This window comes from Aulonocara stuartgranti, assembly GCF_965226115.1.
Source record: "Aulonocara stuartgranti genome assembly, chromosome: 23".
NCBI classification, from domain to species: domain Eukaryota; kingdom Metazoa; phylum Chordata; class Actinopteri; order Cichliformes; family Cichlidae; genus Aulonocara; species Aulonocara stuartgranti.
Genome location: NC_138958.1, coordinates 30,418,143 through 30,435,575, shown reverse-complemented (window position 1 = coordinate 30,435,575; position 17,433 = coordinate 30,418,143). Strand labels below are relative to the sequence as shown.

The following is a 17,433-nucleotide window of genomic DNA, read 5'->3' as shown; positions in this document are numbered from 1 at the left end:
TACGCGAGCCACCCATTGCGGAAGGTGCAAGATTGATAAGGAGAGTTTTCAGAATTCAGCGTATATTGCGGGACAGACAGGATCCGTTAGCTCAGCGCGACAGTGTGCTCATAGAGAGATATCGATTTTCCCGTGAGGATATTATTTACTTAACCAACTTGTTGACGAGGGGGTGCAGGACCACCACCTGTCTTTTTTTTGCTCTGCCCTTTTCTTGGTTGCTGTTATAAACAAACAGATCATTCCAGGGTCTCTTTTCAAGAGACGAAAAGCAATATAAGTGATAAATATTACCATTCTGTAGAATATTCTTATATTTCACTTTTACCTGTTCCCATGTTCTAGTGGGTCCTGTTGTGGCTCTAATGTGAAAGGGGATATAATATAACATATTATAATATAATATAATGTAATATAATATTGGATAATATAGTGTGATATGATAAATCTACCCTACCGCCTACTGGTGTTGGCCAGAGGGGCCGATGGCGCGATATGGCAGCCTGGCTTCTGTCAGTCTGCCCCAGGGCAGCTGTGGCTACAACTGTAGCTGCCTCCACCAGTGTGTGAATGTGAGAGTGACTGAATAGTGGCATTGTAAAGCGCTTTGGGTGCCTTGAAAAGCGCTATATAAATCCACTCCATTATTATTGTTATTATTAAATTACTTACGAGTTTAATTTGTCAGCAACTTTCTGCCAGCCCTCTCTCCTTGCTTTTGCAGCCTTTGCAGTGTTCCCTTGCGTTCTGATTAAACTCTGAAACTCCTGAAATCCCTCACTCAAGAGTTCTTGCTCTGCTGCCGAAAAATACCGAGCCGAGCGCGCTCCGTCAACATTTTCGCCGACCAATCAGAGGGTTGCCGATCAATGTTTCCACTATCGATGCGTAGCCCCTTTTACGACACCCAGTGATGTCACATTACTGCGTCCAGCTGTACTAATCGTCAACAGCAGGTGTGTTCGGGGAACCGGATTAGCGAGCTCACGGTTAGCGCGATGGTTTGGTCTTGGATGTGTCATTTGATCTTGGATGTAGTGAGCGACGTACGAAGAACGGGCCCCAGACCTCCATTAACAGATTAGTGGCGCTTCTCAAAAACAATGCGCCATCTGGTGGGAGATAGCTGCATAACATTTAAGACACGATTTATCGTCATTGGGCATCAATTAAAACTTTTACAATTACATTAAATGACTAGTAAGTCTGGTCCCGGCCAGTGACAACAGTGACCATTAGGCGGCTAGTCGTGCACATCCCTAGTTTTTAAAAACATCTCTCACTAGTCTTTTGTCCAGTGTCTTTGAAATCATCCTACCAGGCTTGTTATTATACTGTGTGTAAATTGGAAGATAACTCACACTCATAACTTGATGATACAAGTTTTGAGCATTACAAAGTTAAAGCACATCATTTCACAGTAGTGGTTTGTGCTATGGCTCAGTTCAAAAGGTCAACATTTCAGAGGGTTGATAATGCTGACCCTGAACATTTTTATCTGTTACTGTATGCAAATAGAAATAATTTATGCTTTGTAAAAAGGACAGCATGTGAATTATTCCCATATGTAAGATCTGAGTTCCAAATTGATGCTTAAATGGTTCAAGATATGTTCATATCTGCATAGATGCTACTTTATATGTTAAAGTAAGGAATTCTTTTTATCTTGCAGCTACCTGGCAAAACTTAGCAACACATTTTCCCCAAAGCATTTGTGTAAAAAAACAATTGTGTGTTTTTTAAGACTTAAGTTTTCAAAAACTTTTGACTTCTGCACACCCAGTGTTCATTAATTCTTATTTCTCTGCTCTATTAACTAGTTTACTTCCTTCTTCCGATTACTTGTTGATATATAGGCCCATTAGTACCATTCGGTGGCTAGACATCCAGCTGCTTGCGTGGCACCTGAAGCCATTCATACACATCTTTGACAATACAAACTCATTAGGTCTGACCAGTGATTGACTGTCTCTAGATGGGATCTATGAGAAAGTGACTCAATTAATGATGACCAAACGGGCAATCATTGATTAAGAAGGTAGCAGGCTGCGATAAACATCATCATTTGTGGAGGGGAGCAAGTCTTCCTCCTAAGTGCTCACTTTGCGATGTGACGAGGAGTGGAGAAGGGGAGTTTTTTTGAGGACATCCTCAAAAAACTCAACATTATAATTAAATCCTCTCTAGTTCGCGAGAGATGGATGGGTTCTTGTTTTCCGTCCATTTTCAAGGAGGAAGCAGATCAGCCCTGATGCGATTCAAGTGCACTCAAGTGCCAGCGTAGAGGAAATGAAAAACCATGGGAAATTACTCTTAGGTTCGAAGAATATGGCATCCTTAACAATCAACCTCAAAAGACTTCAAAGAAATTCAGCTTCCTTTTCTGTAATTGCTGCTGTCTGGGGTTATGGCTTTTTAAGGAGTAATTCAAGTGTCTGTACCTTGATCTTTGCAGTTACAATTCAAAGTTTAAACTCTGCTTAAGCAGTTTCCTATGCATGAACAAAAGTTTAAAAGCCAAAAGGTTACAATGCCATGCAACCCCTGAGTGTTGAAGGTCCTACAAGACCCCACCTGAATCTTGCTGTACTTCACCACCAACAGTCACTTCCTGCTGTTGTTGTTGGTTAACAATGTATTGGCTTCTTTTCCATTGTTTTTCCTCTCTTCACTTTGCCCTCCTATCCCAGCTTCGGTATCTAAATAGTATTTTAACAGTGCAGTGTTGATTCATGACTGTTCCCTCACAGTTCTCAGCATCCCGACTCCCCAAGTCCACAAGATCTTTCTTGACTAGAGTTGGGATATCGCCCATACAAGCTGGTTGCAATCAGGCATCATTTCTGAAAATACTTCTATATTTTTTTCTGCCAAAAGGGCTTTCAGAAACTTAACTTTGTGAATATCAAGTGTTTTCTTTCTCTCCCAACAGAATCTGTCCTTAGAAGGTGTTTGGAGCTGAGACTCAATATCCTTGAAATGTTCAAAAGGATCTTTAAAAAAATAATAATAATTAATAACTGACATCAAGGACAATACATGCAGATTTAAGTGTTTGGAGATGGAGATGGTTTCTTTACCCAAGTACTTTTTACCATATTGAAAGCCAAATGTTTTAGTGACACACTGGAAATGGTGCCACAACAGGTATTAATCTCACAATTCAAGTGGATTCAGAGACACCAACATTCACACATGCATATATAGTCTTATTATCTGTGCCTGCCCATTGATCAAATGCAGATTAAAAGCAAACGTGGCTAACGTGTCCTAACTTGGTTCAGCCTGTGTGTGATTAACAATATCTAAACTGCAATTGTAGCGTAAAAATATATAAAATGTTAAAACTTGGGAATCTTGGATGATTGAAAAGGATTTTCCCAAAAGCCTCTTTGCAGATCAGCTCCATGTTGCTGCACCTTTTATCCATTTCCCAAGAAAATATAAAGAAATCACTTGTGGTTAAAGACTTTTGCACAGTATTTCAGAATGCAATTGAATGCCACTGCACTTTAGTGATTAAAAAGGCTAGTCTGTGCATATTTATTTATTTGCATGCCTATTCTCTCCTTCAGTGATCTATAGTAATGCGCCATTACAACCGACACTGATACACTAGAGAGTGCACTCACTGAAAGGTTTTGTCAATAGCTGGTCGTTTGCACACTGCCACATCCAGAGCAGAGGGATGTCCACCCAGACCGGACTTTGTTATAGGTAATGTGAAGCGACATCATCCCTTCTGGACAGTTCTGAATGTAAATGTAAAGTCTTTGTATGTATAAGAATTTCGTCATTGCTGCTACGCGCACACAAATGTACACCTATGGGAACTACAAATCCTAGTTTAATCCCTGGTCACGGGCAAAACAAAGATCAGACAGTCTTCAAACACCATAAACCATCTGTGTGAGCCATTGTTCCTGCTCGCTTTCCTTTGCAGTAGCTGACATCAATTTTGTCTGATGTTAAAAGTGCTCCCTCGGAAATGCAATCTTTTGATCTCGACAGGATTATCTTTGTTCCATGAATAAATGAGGAAGTAAACACGTAAACACCACCATTGATCTCCTATTATATTGGCCTTCTATACCCCAGTAAGTATTACAATCCGTATATTGACTGTGGTGCATTTTATACAAGGCAAACAAATGTAGGTCTTGGATTAAAGCTTTTACAATTAAAATCCCTGCGGGTCAGCTTTGCTTGTACATCTCTTGATGTCTGACAGTTTTGTCAACTTCAGTCTGAATTTTCAGCTTTAATCTGACAATCTTTCCAGCCACACATTCAGCAGCAGATGCAGTTGTTATTTTGGAGTGGCAGTTTCAGAGCAACAGTACTTCAACTGATTATACCAAATGAAGCAATCCACTTTCATATGGAGAAAAACTGAGCAAGGACTTCAGAGACTGCAGTTAGTAAACATAATGTAAATGATGCTTTATTATAATGCTCCTTTTAATCTCACAAATATATATTGGGAAGTGTATCAGCTGGTTCAGTATCAGCAGTAACAGCAAGTGATCGTGTTGAGAAAGTTGCATTTTTACACACTAAATGATTGAACAATAGTTTTCTTCATTACACTGCTTGGCTTTCATTTTGAAAATTGATGAAAGACTTGATTTATGTAACGGGCAGCTATAAAAGTATTCATTTCCCATTTTGATTTGCTGGCAACACTTCCAGGAAGAAGTTTCATTTGAGCTCCACGGGGGAGGAGAGAGTGCTGCCTAGATTATTTCTTCAAGTGCTTTGATGAGATTATTACGCACAAAATCTATGATGCCTGTTACTATCAAAGCTTTTTATGGCACATGACTGGAAAGAGAAGAAAGCGAAAGCCAGGAAAGAAATGCGGCAGCCACAACAAAGCTTAACACAAGCAGTGTCAGACTATATCAGGCCGCAGGGGCAGATTTAGGCATACTCGGGCATCATCGTGTCATATTTTTTTCTTTTTTATGTAAGTGAGAGTACAGCGATCGGTGCCAGGTGCAATTACTGTAAAAGCCTATGTGACTTTAGTCGCTTTCCACACAAAACAAATAAAAACAACGCCTTCTGTTAGAAAAGGTTTTCTTTTTTTATAGTCCTATGTGTCAATCTGGTGTACTCCGAGGTTACAAAGAACATGCATAAAATAAAGCAATAAAATGCTGTTATTACTCTTAAATTGGCCCTTGGTTGTTTGATATGCACCACAGCATGAGGCACTGATGACATGATGCATTATGGGACTCAGAGAAGCCTGTTTTAGTGTCACCAAAGTTTACAGCTTATCATGTCTACATGAATGAATGAAAGTATTATTATAAAATATTACTCACAGTAAGCAATAACAGTCATGTTCATTTATTTCCACAAGCACGAACCTAATTAAAATGATTTTCTTTTCTGTTAGTCCGTGTGTAACCTTGGCGACTGCTAACACTTGTGTCATTTTCTTTTTTTTTCTTTTCTTTTTTTTCTTTTTCTAAATGACATCAGAAACAGCAGTATGCGACATTACGTGATGGCAGAGCTTCAGTTCATCCTTTGTCTTTTTTTTTTTTTTTTTTTTTTTTTAATAAATAGGACAGGGGGAATGAATGAGAGAAAGAGGGGGAGAGAAAGAAAGAAAACCAAAGGGGAGAAGAGACGGTGAGAAGGGGGGGGAAGAGAGAGAGAAAAAAAAAGAACTCCTGGGTCACCTGTAAACACTTGTGTCATTTAAAATCATTGCAGTACAGACTCGGATCACAGAATAAACAAATAACCAAAAGATTTTTCTAATGTTTACTGTTTATTTAGTTTCCATTCTTTATTTTGTAGGCCTGTGACTAACGTTTGAGGCTTTGTGTTATCTGGGAACACATACTGGTGGAATCCCATCTGTTGTCACTTGCCTTGCAGCCATCAGTGTAATTCTGATTGATTCAGTAGCTTGCAGAACCACCTTTAGCAGCAATCACTTGAAGTAATCATTTTCTTAGTGACTTTATTAGTCTCTCATATTGTTGTGCAGGACTTTAGTCTCATTCTGTGATACAGTGTTGCTGCAGTTCATTAAAGTTTGTGCACACTTTTTTATGCACAGCTCTCTTAAGGGCCTAAATTAGCATCGATCAGATTAAAATCTGGACTTTGCGTCATTGCAACACCTTGAATCTTTTTTCTTGTTTTAGTCATGATTTCGTCTGATTTGCTGCTGTGTTTGGGATCATTGTCCTGTTTCTTGACCAGTCTTTAGCCAAGTTTAGTTGCTGGACAGATGGTCCCACATTTCACTCTAGAATACTTTGGTATACAGAGGAGTTTGTGGTTGACTCCATGATCCATGATCTAAAAGCTCAGACTTTAGACTTCTCTAAACACAATTCTGGATATTTTGTTTCTACTCTTGGCTCTGTGTTCTGACAAATGCGGAAATCGTTTACATGGTGATCGCAGGTACACAGGTCTGGCTGTGAGCGCAAGTGGAGCTGTGTTCAATTCTTTTGATTTTGAAGGGCAGCCAATCAAAAGAAAGCTAGCTTTAAGGGAACAGGAACCAGAAGGAGTTGCTTCTGACAGCATAACTTGGGTACAGTTATGCTTTTTGTTTTTAGGATTTTATTTTATGTTATTTTATAGACATGTGGGACAACGTGCCTATAAAATAACATGGGAAACATGTGGGACAGTTTTCCAATTTCACTGTACTACTGTACTAATTGTGACTGTGCAATGAAATAAAAAGAGTTATCATATCTTATCTTATGGTCGCGTTTACTGAGCAGTGAGTTTTAAAGCTGGAGCTTGAGCTTAGATTGAACAGAAATTATGCATTAATGTAGCAATTCCAAAATCCAGCCTTTTCTCATTCCCAAGTTGACCAACAGAAACATGACTGGGATCAGAAGCTTTTAATCAGTGATTTTCACTATTCAACTGTTTTCGCGCTGCTTTCAAGCCATTGTGTAAACGTCTAAATGCATTTGAAAAAGGAGACTGCAAAAAATCTCTCCACCAAGAAAGCAGTTTGGTTGACAAGCCAATAAAAGAATAAATAAATACAAACTGGTGTTAGAGAGACAATGTTGTAACTGGGTAGGGAAGAAGGACAGCTTAGTGGTTGAGAAGGTGAAAAAAAATATTTTCGTTTGAAAGAAAAAACTAAAATAAAATAAAAAGATGGAAAGGAAAGGGAGTAAATTGAAAAGTGTTGCAATCAATGGTGTTTTTCTTAAAGAATTCTCTGTAAGCAGGACGTGAAGAAGGTTATTCAGCCTTTTACAAACTAAAATAGGATGGAGAAAGCAGATGGATGAGGAGGGAAAAAAAGAAAACACCTACTGAATACAGTAGCTGCATAACACACCGAGAGAGAACTGAGGAGAGAATGGCTACTGGGAGATAGAAAGTACCGATATAGCCTGACCCTATTTTCTGTTTTGGGGGAAAAAAAAGAAATAAACACAACAATTAGAAAGATGGCCCGCAACTGAGACTAGGAGAGATTTCACTTCTAATATTGTTCATTGGGATAGATGGACTTCTTTATGTCTACTTTAAGTCACTGAAGCAGAGAATGTAAAGGTGGAGTCTTTCCCTTTTTCTTTGCTAAAGCTGTATGATCAAATCAATATGATTTTGTCCGGAAGTATCAAGATGCTTTTGGTCAATGAAAGTTAAACCTTAAAACAGATACACCCAAGCTATCAGCTGGACTGGGTCAGTGGTTTAGAAATGGGAGTAATTAGAGTGTCCTGTGAAATATAACCAAGAGACAATGTTTGATAAATGACTGAGTTCTCTGTGAAAATCCTGCTCCGTCCTTGCTGCGGGACACGACAGCTTCCTACCCTCTGTGTCTACTGTAAGCCCCTTTATTGCCTTCGTAGATGGAAAGCTCAGCCGACTTATTCTTTCAAACAAACACATTAGGAGGAAAAGTGTTTTTTCCCAATTTCACCCTCTTCTCTCTCCCAGGCTCTTTCCCACGATGCACCTAACAAGATAGGACAGCCAATCGAAGTGACCCGCCTTAAGCTTGCCGTTTCCCTTGTCTTGTTTGCTGTTTGAAAAGAAGCCCACACTCTTACAGGCTATTTAGCCAGTGCAATAATGACAGAGGCAAACATCCAAAATAGCACAAATGGATGCGGTAAAAGGCTCCGAGAAGAAAGCAAAACAACACTGAAGCAGCCGTCCTTTGATTTTTTTTTTCCTTTTAAATCACATGTGAAATTGGGGTCTGTACGCCTGCATGGGATCAATGAAAGAAAAAACATTTTTATGTTTCTGTATCGCTTCACATATATTCCAGCTTCAAAGTGTATCCATGTTGCATGTTATACACTTCAAAGATATTTTTGCTTTACTGTGCATGTGTGCATTTGCATAAGTGCATGTTTAACAAACTGTGGAGGATTTAGTAAAACAAAACACTGTAGTTAGCTAAAAGCTAGAGTTTTAGCTAGCTAAAAGTAGTAATGTTTTTAAACAATAACGTTAAGCTAACAGACTTGTGGCATTGTTTTGTGATTATGTGTGTTCAATGTTCCTATTCCCTTTCAGGAAAATTAAATTTATGTGTTGTCAAAGGTTTGTCAAAGGTTTGTAACCGAAAAAAAGAAAATTTATTCATAACACACGTGAAAAGACCAAGGAAAACCGAGTAAACGATAAAAACGATAACAAAATAACGCTGAAAACTGATAAAAACCCAGAAAACCATACATTTCACACCTGAGCCTCAACTCTCGCGGCCCGGTACCAAACGACTTACGGACCGATACCGGTCCGAGGCCCGGGGGTTGGGGACCGCTGCTTTAGAGCAGTGGTTCCCAAACTTTTTTCGTTGGGCCCCCTTTGTTTTACAGAAAAATGTCCCCCCCCCCACCCACCCACGCACGCACCAACACGTCCTCCAACCACACACACCCATATTTTGCTCCATTGCGGTTTATTTCACACCTCAAACATTTAGAAAACAATTAAGCAAATACAAGTAATCTGCAGGTAGTAAGAAAATAAACTACTAACTCTTTTACGCTACGTCCACACCTACACGGGTATTTTTGAAAACACAGCTGTTTCGTCGACACGTAAACAGCGTTTCGAATCACTGAAAACTGAGATTTTAAAACCAAAATGGGTTTAAAAACATAAACAGCTGTAGGATACTGTTTGTCCGTGATTTAGACAGGGGGAACAAATCGTGGCAGGATCAGCCTCATATTATTTGTATCCCACTGTAACTTTACTGTATAAAGAGCTAACATCTCCAAAATGTCAGGAGTAATTAATCATTACAACAAGTGTTTGTGAACTAAAAATTAAGAATGTGGGATACTGTTTGTCCATGATTTGGAGAGCCCAGTGCTGCTCCTGACAAAGGGAAAACCAGTTTTGCAGGGGAGACCTACCTCGGCACTTGTGCAGGTGAAACCAAAGGGAAGATATGCTTCACCATATTTTCTAGTCTTTGGCTTAGAATGAAGTTGGTTTGGAAACATATTCAGCGATGCTTCATCTCCTGCTTTGCGTTTCTGTAGGCGCCCAGTGCTAGCAGTGTCCAAGCGTTGTTTTTTTTCCCTTTTCATGCCGCACCCCCCCCCTGCAATGGCTCTGCGCCCCCCCCTAGGGGGCGGGCCCCACACTTTGGGAAGGTCTGCTTTAGAGAGTCTTAGCTTACACGTGTGCTTATTTCATATTTTCAGTTGTTACCCTCCACGGCTAAATAAATCAGTTTCAGTAATGTATGGGCTCAAAATGTGGTCATATATATTTTGTACTTGTAAATCAGTTTTGTACTTGTAAATCGGGATTTTTATGTGTAAAAAAAGATTTGTGTGTGCGTAAAAAAACATTTGTATGTGTAAAAAGAATTTGTGTGTGCGTAAAAAACATTTGTGTGTGGACTTAGCCAAAAAAACCCCTGCAAGTTACAAGTACGAATTTTGACCCTATTTTTCTTCCTTTAACCTGATTGGTCAATGCCATGTCAATCACAAATGTAACAATCCAATCAGAGAACAGATGGGTTTGGCTGTCGGAGGGGCGCTTTTTTGAACTGCAGGTCCTTGAAGGGTGATACAGTTTGAAGCTGGAGGATCTCTATATAAATATCCGATAGCAGCTAGGTCCCCTAACTTTCAGCAGCTGTTGAAAGGATAAATCTGTGTTATATCAGTGGTTAGAAATACCATTATTACTTTAGGATTAGTTTAACACAAAGTCAGGGCTGACCCGGGACCATTGCTGTGAGTCACAGTGCGCAGCATAAAAGTCCTTTCACATCGGATGCAGGAAGTGCTGCAGCTACCTGTACTAGATGCACCTGCTGCTTGTCGTTTCTATCTCTGACTTTATGTCCTCTACAAGAGTTTGTTTTTTTTGCTAGTTCTTCAAATGTTCAATAAAAACATGTATGCTAATTCATAACGAAGAAAGCTTTGTAATGAAGACTGTCATTTCCAAAACACTGTCGTCGTCGTCGCCGTCCCCCCGCGGTCCGCAGCGCTGTCGAAAAGGCTGTGGAAGTCCCTGTATTAAACACGTAGACCTGTGACACAGAAACCACCAAACTCAGACGACCACAGACTGTTTTCCTTCGTGGTGATGAAGGAAAACGCTGGGTTTTTCATGTAAAAGGGCATTTATTCCCTTCAAAGACCTGCAGTTCAAAAAAAGCACCCCTCCGACAGCCAACCCCATCTGTTCTCTGATTGGATTGTTACATTTGTGATTGACATGACATTGACCAATCAGATGAAAGGAAGAAAAATAGGGTCAAAGTTCGTACTTGTAACTTGCAGGGGGTTTTTTTGTTTTTTTTTGGCCAAGTCCACACACAAATCTTTTTTACGCACACACAAATTCTTTTCACACATACAAATCCTGATTTACAAGTACAAAATAATTATGACCACATTTTGAGCCCATAGTAATGTACTGATATACAAGAATGGACATAAGGGGCTTCTTTCAAAGAAAAAACTATGGTAGTGCAATATGGAAAATGTTATTTTAGATATTATGCTTTGTATGTTGTTCAGTATATTTCAATGCAAACAGGAGGAATTTCAATACACAGCAGTATATTCACAGTTTAAACCAGATACTTACATACACTTTATGGAAAACACAAGAACATTTTTTTACTGTACAACATCAATTTAGAGTAAACCTGTTTTGTTTTGGATAAATAAATATTGAAATATCTTTTGAATTAGTTAAATGTCAGAATAAAGAGAGAGAGAGAGAGAGAGCTGTCTCTCTTTTCACTTTCATCAAATTTAGGAGTACATATACACTAAGTTTATTGTTAATTAATAAGAAAACTCCAGACGATTCCATTCTGAGCTGAAGAAGCTTCTGATAGGTTAGTAGAGTCCATGGCTGTATCCCAATTCAGGGTCTGCAGCCTTAAAGACCGCATTTTAAGGCCGATTACGTCACAGCGACGCGACGAAGGCTGTCCCAATTCGAAGGCTGCTCGAAATGCGGCCCTCAAATGCGTCCTTCATTTCCCTGAATTTTAAGGACGTGGCTTCATGGCCCAATATATCCCAGAATGCATAGCGCGGCGGTGGGTGTGGATAATTTTGCCGGAAAAAAACGGCTTACTTTAAGTAAGTACTGAATATTATGTCACTTATTTATGTGCAAATGTTTAATAACGAAGAACATTAAAACATTACTGTTGGCCACATGTCGGCAAAGTTATGTGACATTAGTGACGTTTGTACTAACTTGGTTTTAAAGCCTTTACTTTAAAATATACGCCTTCAATAGCTGACCTTCATCTTACAGAGAATGATCAAAGCTCATGTAGAAACAAACAAACAAATGAACAAATGATTTTCTCCTTCATTTCTGTCAAACAAAGCTGTATGAAACATTTCCAGCTGTTAGTATCATGGTTGCTAGGCAACCTGGGCAGCGCAACGGAGGCTAGACCGTCCCATTTCACAAGCCTCGCACTTCCGGCCTTAGCGGTCTTTAAGTACGCGGCCCTTGAGGATCGTTGAGACTGCGTACTTTAAGGCTGCAGACCCTGTATTGGGATACAGCCTAACTCTTTGTTTTGTCTAGGCTCCACCTCCTCTGTCCTGATTGGATGCTGCTCAGAGTCCGGCTAATTGTTAATCAGCAGAGCACTACTTAAGGCCTGTGGAGCTGTGCTTCTGTGCCCTCTGGCCATTTTGGTTGCCATACCTGTACAGGCTTGCATGCCTTTGTGATTTGTATGTGCATTGTTTTCATGTTCAGACTGCTTGTAGGGGAGAGCTGCCTTTTGTTTTGACATCCCGTTTTCTCCTGTTTATGTGTTGTTAGGTAGGTTATGGTTATAGGTTGTGTATTTTGTTTTCTTTGGAGTTAGGTAAGTTTCTTTTATTTTTACATCTGGGATGTTTTGTTTGTTACGTTGGCCTTGGCTCTCCCTGAAGTTATACCTCAGTCTGAACCCAAATCTCATCACCAGCATTAAATAAACCTTTTAAAGTTATCATCTTGGCTCCTCCTTCACTATCCACCTTTATGTTCGTCCATTCAACCCCCTAGACTAGCCAGGGGACGTAACACCTGTGGATCCATATAAGGCAAAACACAGAGCCTGTTTCTTTGACATGGGAAAATCAAGAGATGTCAACCAAAACACCAGGAAAAGAATTGTGGAGCTCCATAAGTGTGGCTCAATTTTGAATACAATTTGGTGCCTTTTACAATTGATAGTTTCTCTCTTTACTCTTAAAGTTAACAAATATGTTTTTTATATTTATCAATCTAAAAAAAAATAAACATTTAGTCTGATTTGATGTTACAATTAAAAAAGTGTTTGTGTTTTTACCTGAAGAGTTTGTAAATATCTGGTTTCAACTGTATATTTGATGATGTTGGTGTTTGGCTTGATTGTCAGCACAAAGAGGGAGAGAGAGGAACAGAGAGGGAGAGAGAGAATGACGACAGAACAGAGGTGGAACAAGAGCAGGTGAGACAGATGTTAGTCAAATGGTTGTTTACCAAAAGTATCACCGTATCATAGTCATACTCATGTATCTCGTACCTAGTGTTTCTTTTTAGGTTTGTTATTTTTCAAATTCTATATTTATTAAGTTATGCAGGCTTGTTTGCACAACAAGGCTAAATAATTATATAAACTTTTCTCAATCTAAATAGTGGACTTTATAATAATGGATTGGATTTATATAGCGCTTTTCAAGGCACCCAAAGCACCTTACAATACCACTATTCATTCACTCTCACATTCATACACTGGTGGAGGCAAGCTACAGTTGTAGCCACAGCTGCCCTGGGGCAGACTGACAGAGGTGAGGCTGCCATATCGCGCCATTGGCCCCTCTGGCCAACACCAGTAGGCGGTAGGGTAAAGTGTTTTGCCCAAGGACACAACGACCAGGACAGAGAGCCCAGGGATCGAACCGGCGACCTTCCGGTTACAGATGCGATTCCCAACCCCCTGAGCTACGGTCGCCCCTTTTTTGCAATGTATGTAATTACTATGCACTTAATGCAGACATTATTAAAATTTGGGCTATAATGGTTGTATTGATGTATAGCAACTTGAAATGCTCCAAAAAATGGCTCCACAACATGTAAAAATATAATATAAGCTCTGGCGGACTTGGTTCTATGGTAGGTCTTAAAGGGTTAAGTTGCATATGTTAAAAACATACTACAGCTAGCAAAATAGTTGGTCAAAATTGCAGCTGTTACTTCGAGTGAGCATTTTGCTGTGTTCAGTTTAAGACAGCACTACTCTCACTAAATTCACATGTTATACAAGTACTCTACATAGTGTACTTGCATAGTGTGTATCATACAATAATAGTATCACAATTAAGAAACAGTCACAGTCATAGAAGCTAGCTCAACTTGCTAGTCAACACTAGCAGTAAATCATAACAATTTTCCAATCAAAAGATAATTATTTATTTCTAAAGATAAACCTAGAACAAACAAAAAGAAAAAAAAATCTAAATGAATACTACACAGAAGATGCTGCAGTAGCTGTAACCATCTTTGTCTTTAGAATTTTCTAGCTTTTTTTGCCCTCCCCGAACAAAAAAACAAGAAGGCTCAAGTCAAACTATCAGGAGAGAAACAAGCACATACACTGTTATGCAGCAGAACAGCGCAGTCTCAACATAAGAATACCCAAGACCAAGAGCTGAAGAAGTTATCTGTGTCTGTATATTGGCTTATGCGTGTGCGTGTCGCTCTTTCAAATGAGAAGCGAGCTCGACTAGAGACGTTCCATCTGCGCTCCATTCTCAATGAATTTCAGCAGAATTGCAAAGCAGCACCACAGGAGGACCATAAGATAAACAGCGAGAAAAAACAAGAAGAAAAGAATGATATTTTAGAGAAGAAAAGTACAGCCTGAGGGTATTTTCACTCGTGCTCTGCTGGGTTTCTTTGAAGCGAACCGTGGTGTGATTGTAATACTTGTGCTGTTTATTAGAGCAGACGAGAATGAAGCCCTAGCAAGGATGCCGACAGTCAGAGTACCTGAACAGGAGAACGGTGATACATTTACAAGAACCTTGAGGTGAAAGCATAAATAAGAACAGTCAAAAAATATAATTCTGATAAAAACAAAAAGCAACAATATTAGCATCTTGACATGTTTGGCCAAATGCCAAAAGGGCAAATACAATAATACAAGGCACATTCTTTACGGTGACAAATCTTAAAGCAGAAAATACTTGGCATTTTTGCATGATGAGTGGCTACAATCTACAGTTAGATTGCTGACTATTCTCCAAATGCTATTTTTTGATATGCCATCATTACAAGAAATTTTGTTTTGGCCATTTGCTTTATAACCACCGCTCAGTTTATAATGTTGGGAAATATTTACATCCCTTACATTTTAGGTTCTTTTTTTGGCCAGTAATTGGAACAACATTAAATATGTTAAATTTTCCCTTAGTTCCTGCTTGCATTTTATCCAGGGACATTTGAATAGAATGTCCAAACACATGAGACTGACATGTTCTGGACTTCTTTCCAATGATTTCTAAGCAGAATTGTTGTTGTTCATTTTCTGAGATTAGATCCTAAAAAAAAAAGTTAGATTTGACTACTGTAATTCATTATTATCAGGTGGCTCTGAAAGCTCCCAGAACAGCTTTCAGTTGATTCAAATGTTGAAGTGAGACTACTGACAGAGACTAGAAAGACAAATCATATGTTTTTCATCTTGGCTTCTAGAGTTTCTAAAAGTATAATGGGAGGCTTCAACTTTCAGGCCTCTCTCCTGTGCAACCAGCTCCCATTATGGATTTGGGAGACAGACATCTCTACTCTAAGATTAGGCTTAAAACTTTCCTTTTTTAATAAAGCTTATAGTTAGCGTTGGATGATATGATCCTGAACCTCTCCTTAGTTATGCTGCATTAAGCCTAGGCTGCTTTGAGCTTCCCATGCTGCACTGAACACTTCTTCACTCACTTCTTCTCACTCTCCATTGGTTTATACACCATTAATCATTTTAATCATTAGTAATTATGAAACTCTGGCTTTTTCCTATATTGTCTATGTGTCTTTTGTGCTGCCTTTCTAATATTCTAGTGTCTTTACCCTAGAATATAAAGCCCCTTGAGGCAACTCTGCTCCTAATTGGTGCTTTCTAAACAAACCTAAGTTGAAACGAATTTAACCACAGGTGCTTTCCACATCCAAGTTTCATCCACTTTTACTGCTCCATCATATTACCATGTTTTTAGCAGCATGGCTCAAGTTTCACAGGCAGAAAACAACTCTCTTTTCCCCATCAGGACTTCAGCGTATGTAGCACTAGCCTCAGGTAGGCAGACAGAAGCAGATGGGTTACTCCAAGGCGAAGCATCGTGAAAACAAAGTGAAAGACATCTTTTTCTTATTTTCATCTATAAAGACTCAAAAGGAATACTATAAGCAAACTACTTCATTATTATTTCAACAGCATTTGTATAGAAAAGATACTGTCCAATGCTGTCCCAGCGATCACTGTGAACACTGGAACTGCTGACTGTGTCGCTAAATGGGCCACATTTATAGTCTTTCTGTTTTTGGGACACCGACATCCACCTGTCCCTTTCACCTCATGCAACTGTGTGCGTCTTGTCTCTCAGCTTGAAAACCTGTGGTCTCGACTAAGCACTGGTGTGCACAAGCCCTGAAGCAGTTTTAAAGGGGACTGCACTAATGCACTGAAGTCAAGGCTGCTGCTCAAGCTTCCTGTAAAAAAACAAAACACTCTTCCCTTAATCGTTTGAAAACGTGATCCTGATAATGGAAATCGCTATCCGAGTACAATATATTTTGGGAGCATGATCCTGTTAGAGATTACTAGTTTGAATAGTTCATCCTTTACAGCTTCTTTCACTTTGTGGAGTATTGCTCTAACACTTAATATCTGTTCTCCAAACTCTCCAGTTAGTTGTTTTGTTTGCTCACTTTTTCTTATGCCTTCAAAAAACTGGCCAAATGTAGACAATCGGCTGTCAAACTAAGGACGTTTTGGCTTTTCACAGAGGAAAAATTCTCAGCTTTTCAACGCGCCTTTAAAAAACTTCGGAGTAAAGTGCTTCTCTGTGGGATTTAAACCCCATTCGACAATCATACAGAGAGAAATCTGTTGCCGGAGAGGCCAGGGCACTATTTCTGAGATGACAGCAGCATCATTTGTCCAGAAAGCAAAGCGGCAACAAGGCCTGCTGCGTTTTCAGGCTCGCTTTATCTTGACTGGAACATCTTGCTCTCCTGCTTTTGTTATCGTCAGCGCTCCTTCTAGTGGCACGACTGACCCACCACTTAACACAACAAGTTCAAAAGTGTTCTTTGGGGACTTTCAAAAGGCATTTAAGAGCAACTCAAAAAGGCATCTATGAGAAAGTGGAAATGTTAAAAAAGAGCAAATTACAAGCTGAAGTTTTCCTCTATCATGCTTTTACCTGTAATGTCAGGTTTCTGTGGCATGAAGAACTGATAGAAGGTGGGCTCCGACAGGCCTTTCACGTTGCGCGCTGTGATTTCCACTTCATATCTCGTGTTCCACTGGAGCGGGTGCAGCAAGGCATGGTCCTTCGCACCTGGAACGAGCTTGGTCATCCACTGTTCCTCTTTATCCTGGCGGAGGGAGGGGTAAGAGAGGGATAGAAAGATAAAGAGTATCAAAAGACACCCTTATTACCTGGTTTTAATCAAAGCTCTATGTTTCACTTTGAATCAAAGGCGATCAGCGAAAGTGTTGTTGTATTTGATAAACAGCAATTTACCCTTTGTGTTTTCAATCTGGGAGTTTTGAGAGTTACTACAATCAGGCTCGGTTGTGAAACGCCCCCACAGATGTGTTTGAATAGGTATAAAGAAACAGTAATCCTGAGCCTGTCATCGGTATCACACAGTTCTCTTTGTGGCCTCAGCCTTTTGTCTCTACTCCTTCCCGAGCCT

General features: G+C 39.6%; 1 protein-coding gene across 7 annotated transcripts in view; it reads right to left on the bottom strand.

Annotated features, from left to right (window-relative positions):
* Positions 1 to 17,433, bottom strand: part of ncam2 (neural cell adhesion molecule 2) — a 454,622-nt gene that overhangs the window by 25,639 nt on the left and 411,550 nt on the right. For all 7 annotated transcript variants that reach the window (XM_082525243.1, XM_082525248.1, XM_082525245.1 and 4 more), the window contains one exon: positions 16,935 to 17,109. In XM_082525243.1, coding sequence (XP_082381369.1) covers positions 16,935 to 17,109 — 175 coding nt within the window. The remainder of the gene's footprint in view (positions 1 to 16,934; positions 17,110 to 17,433) is intronic.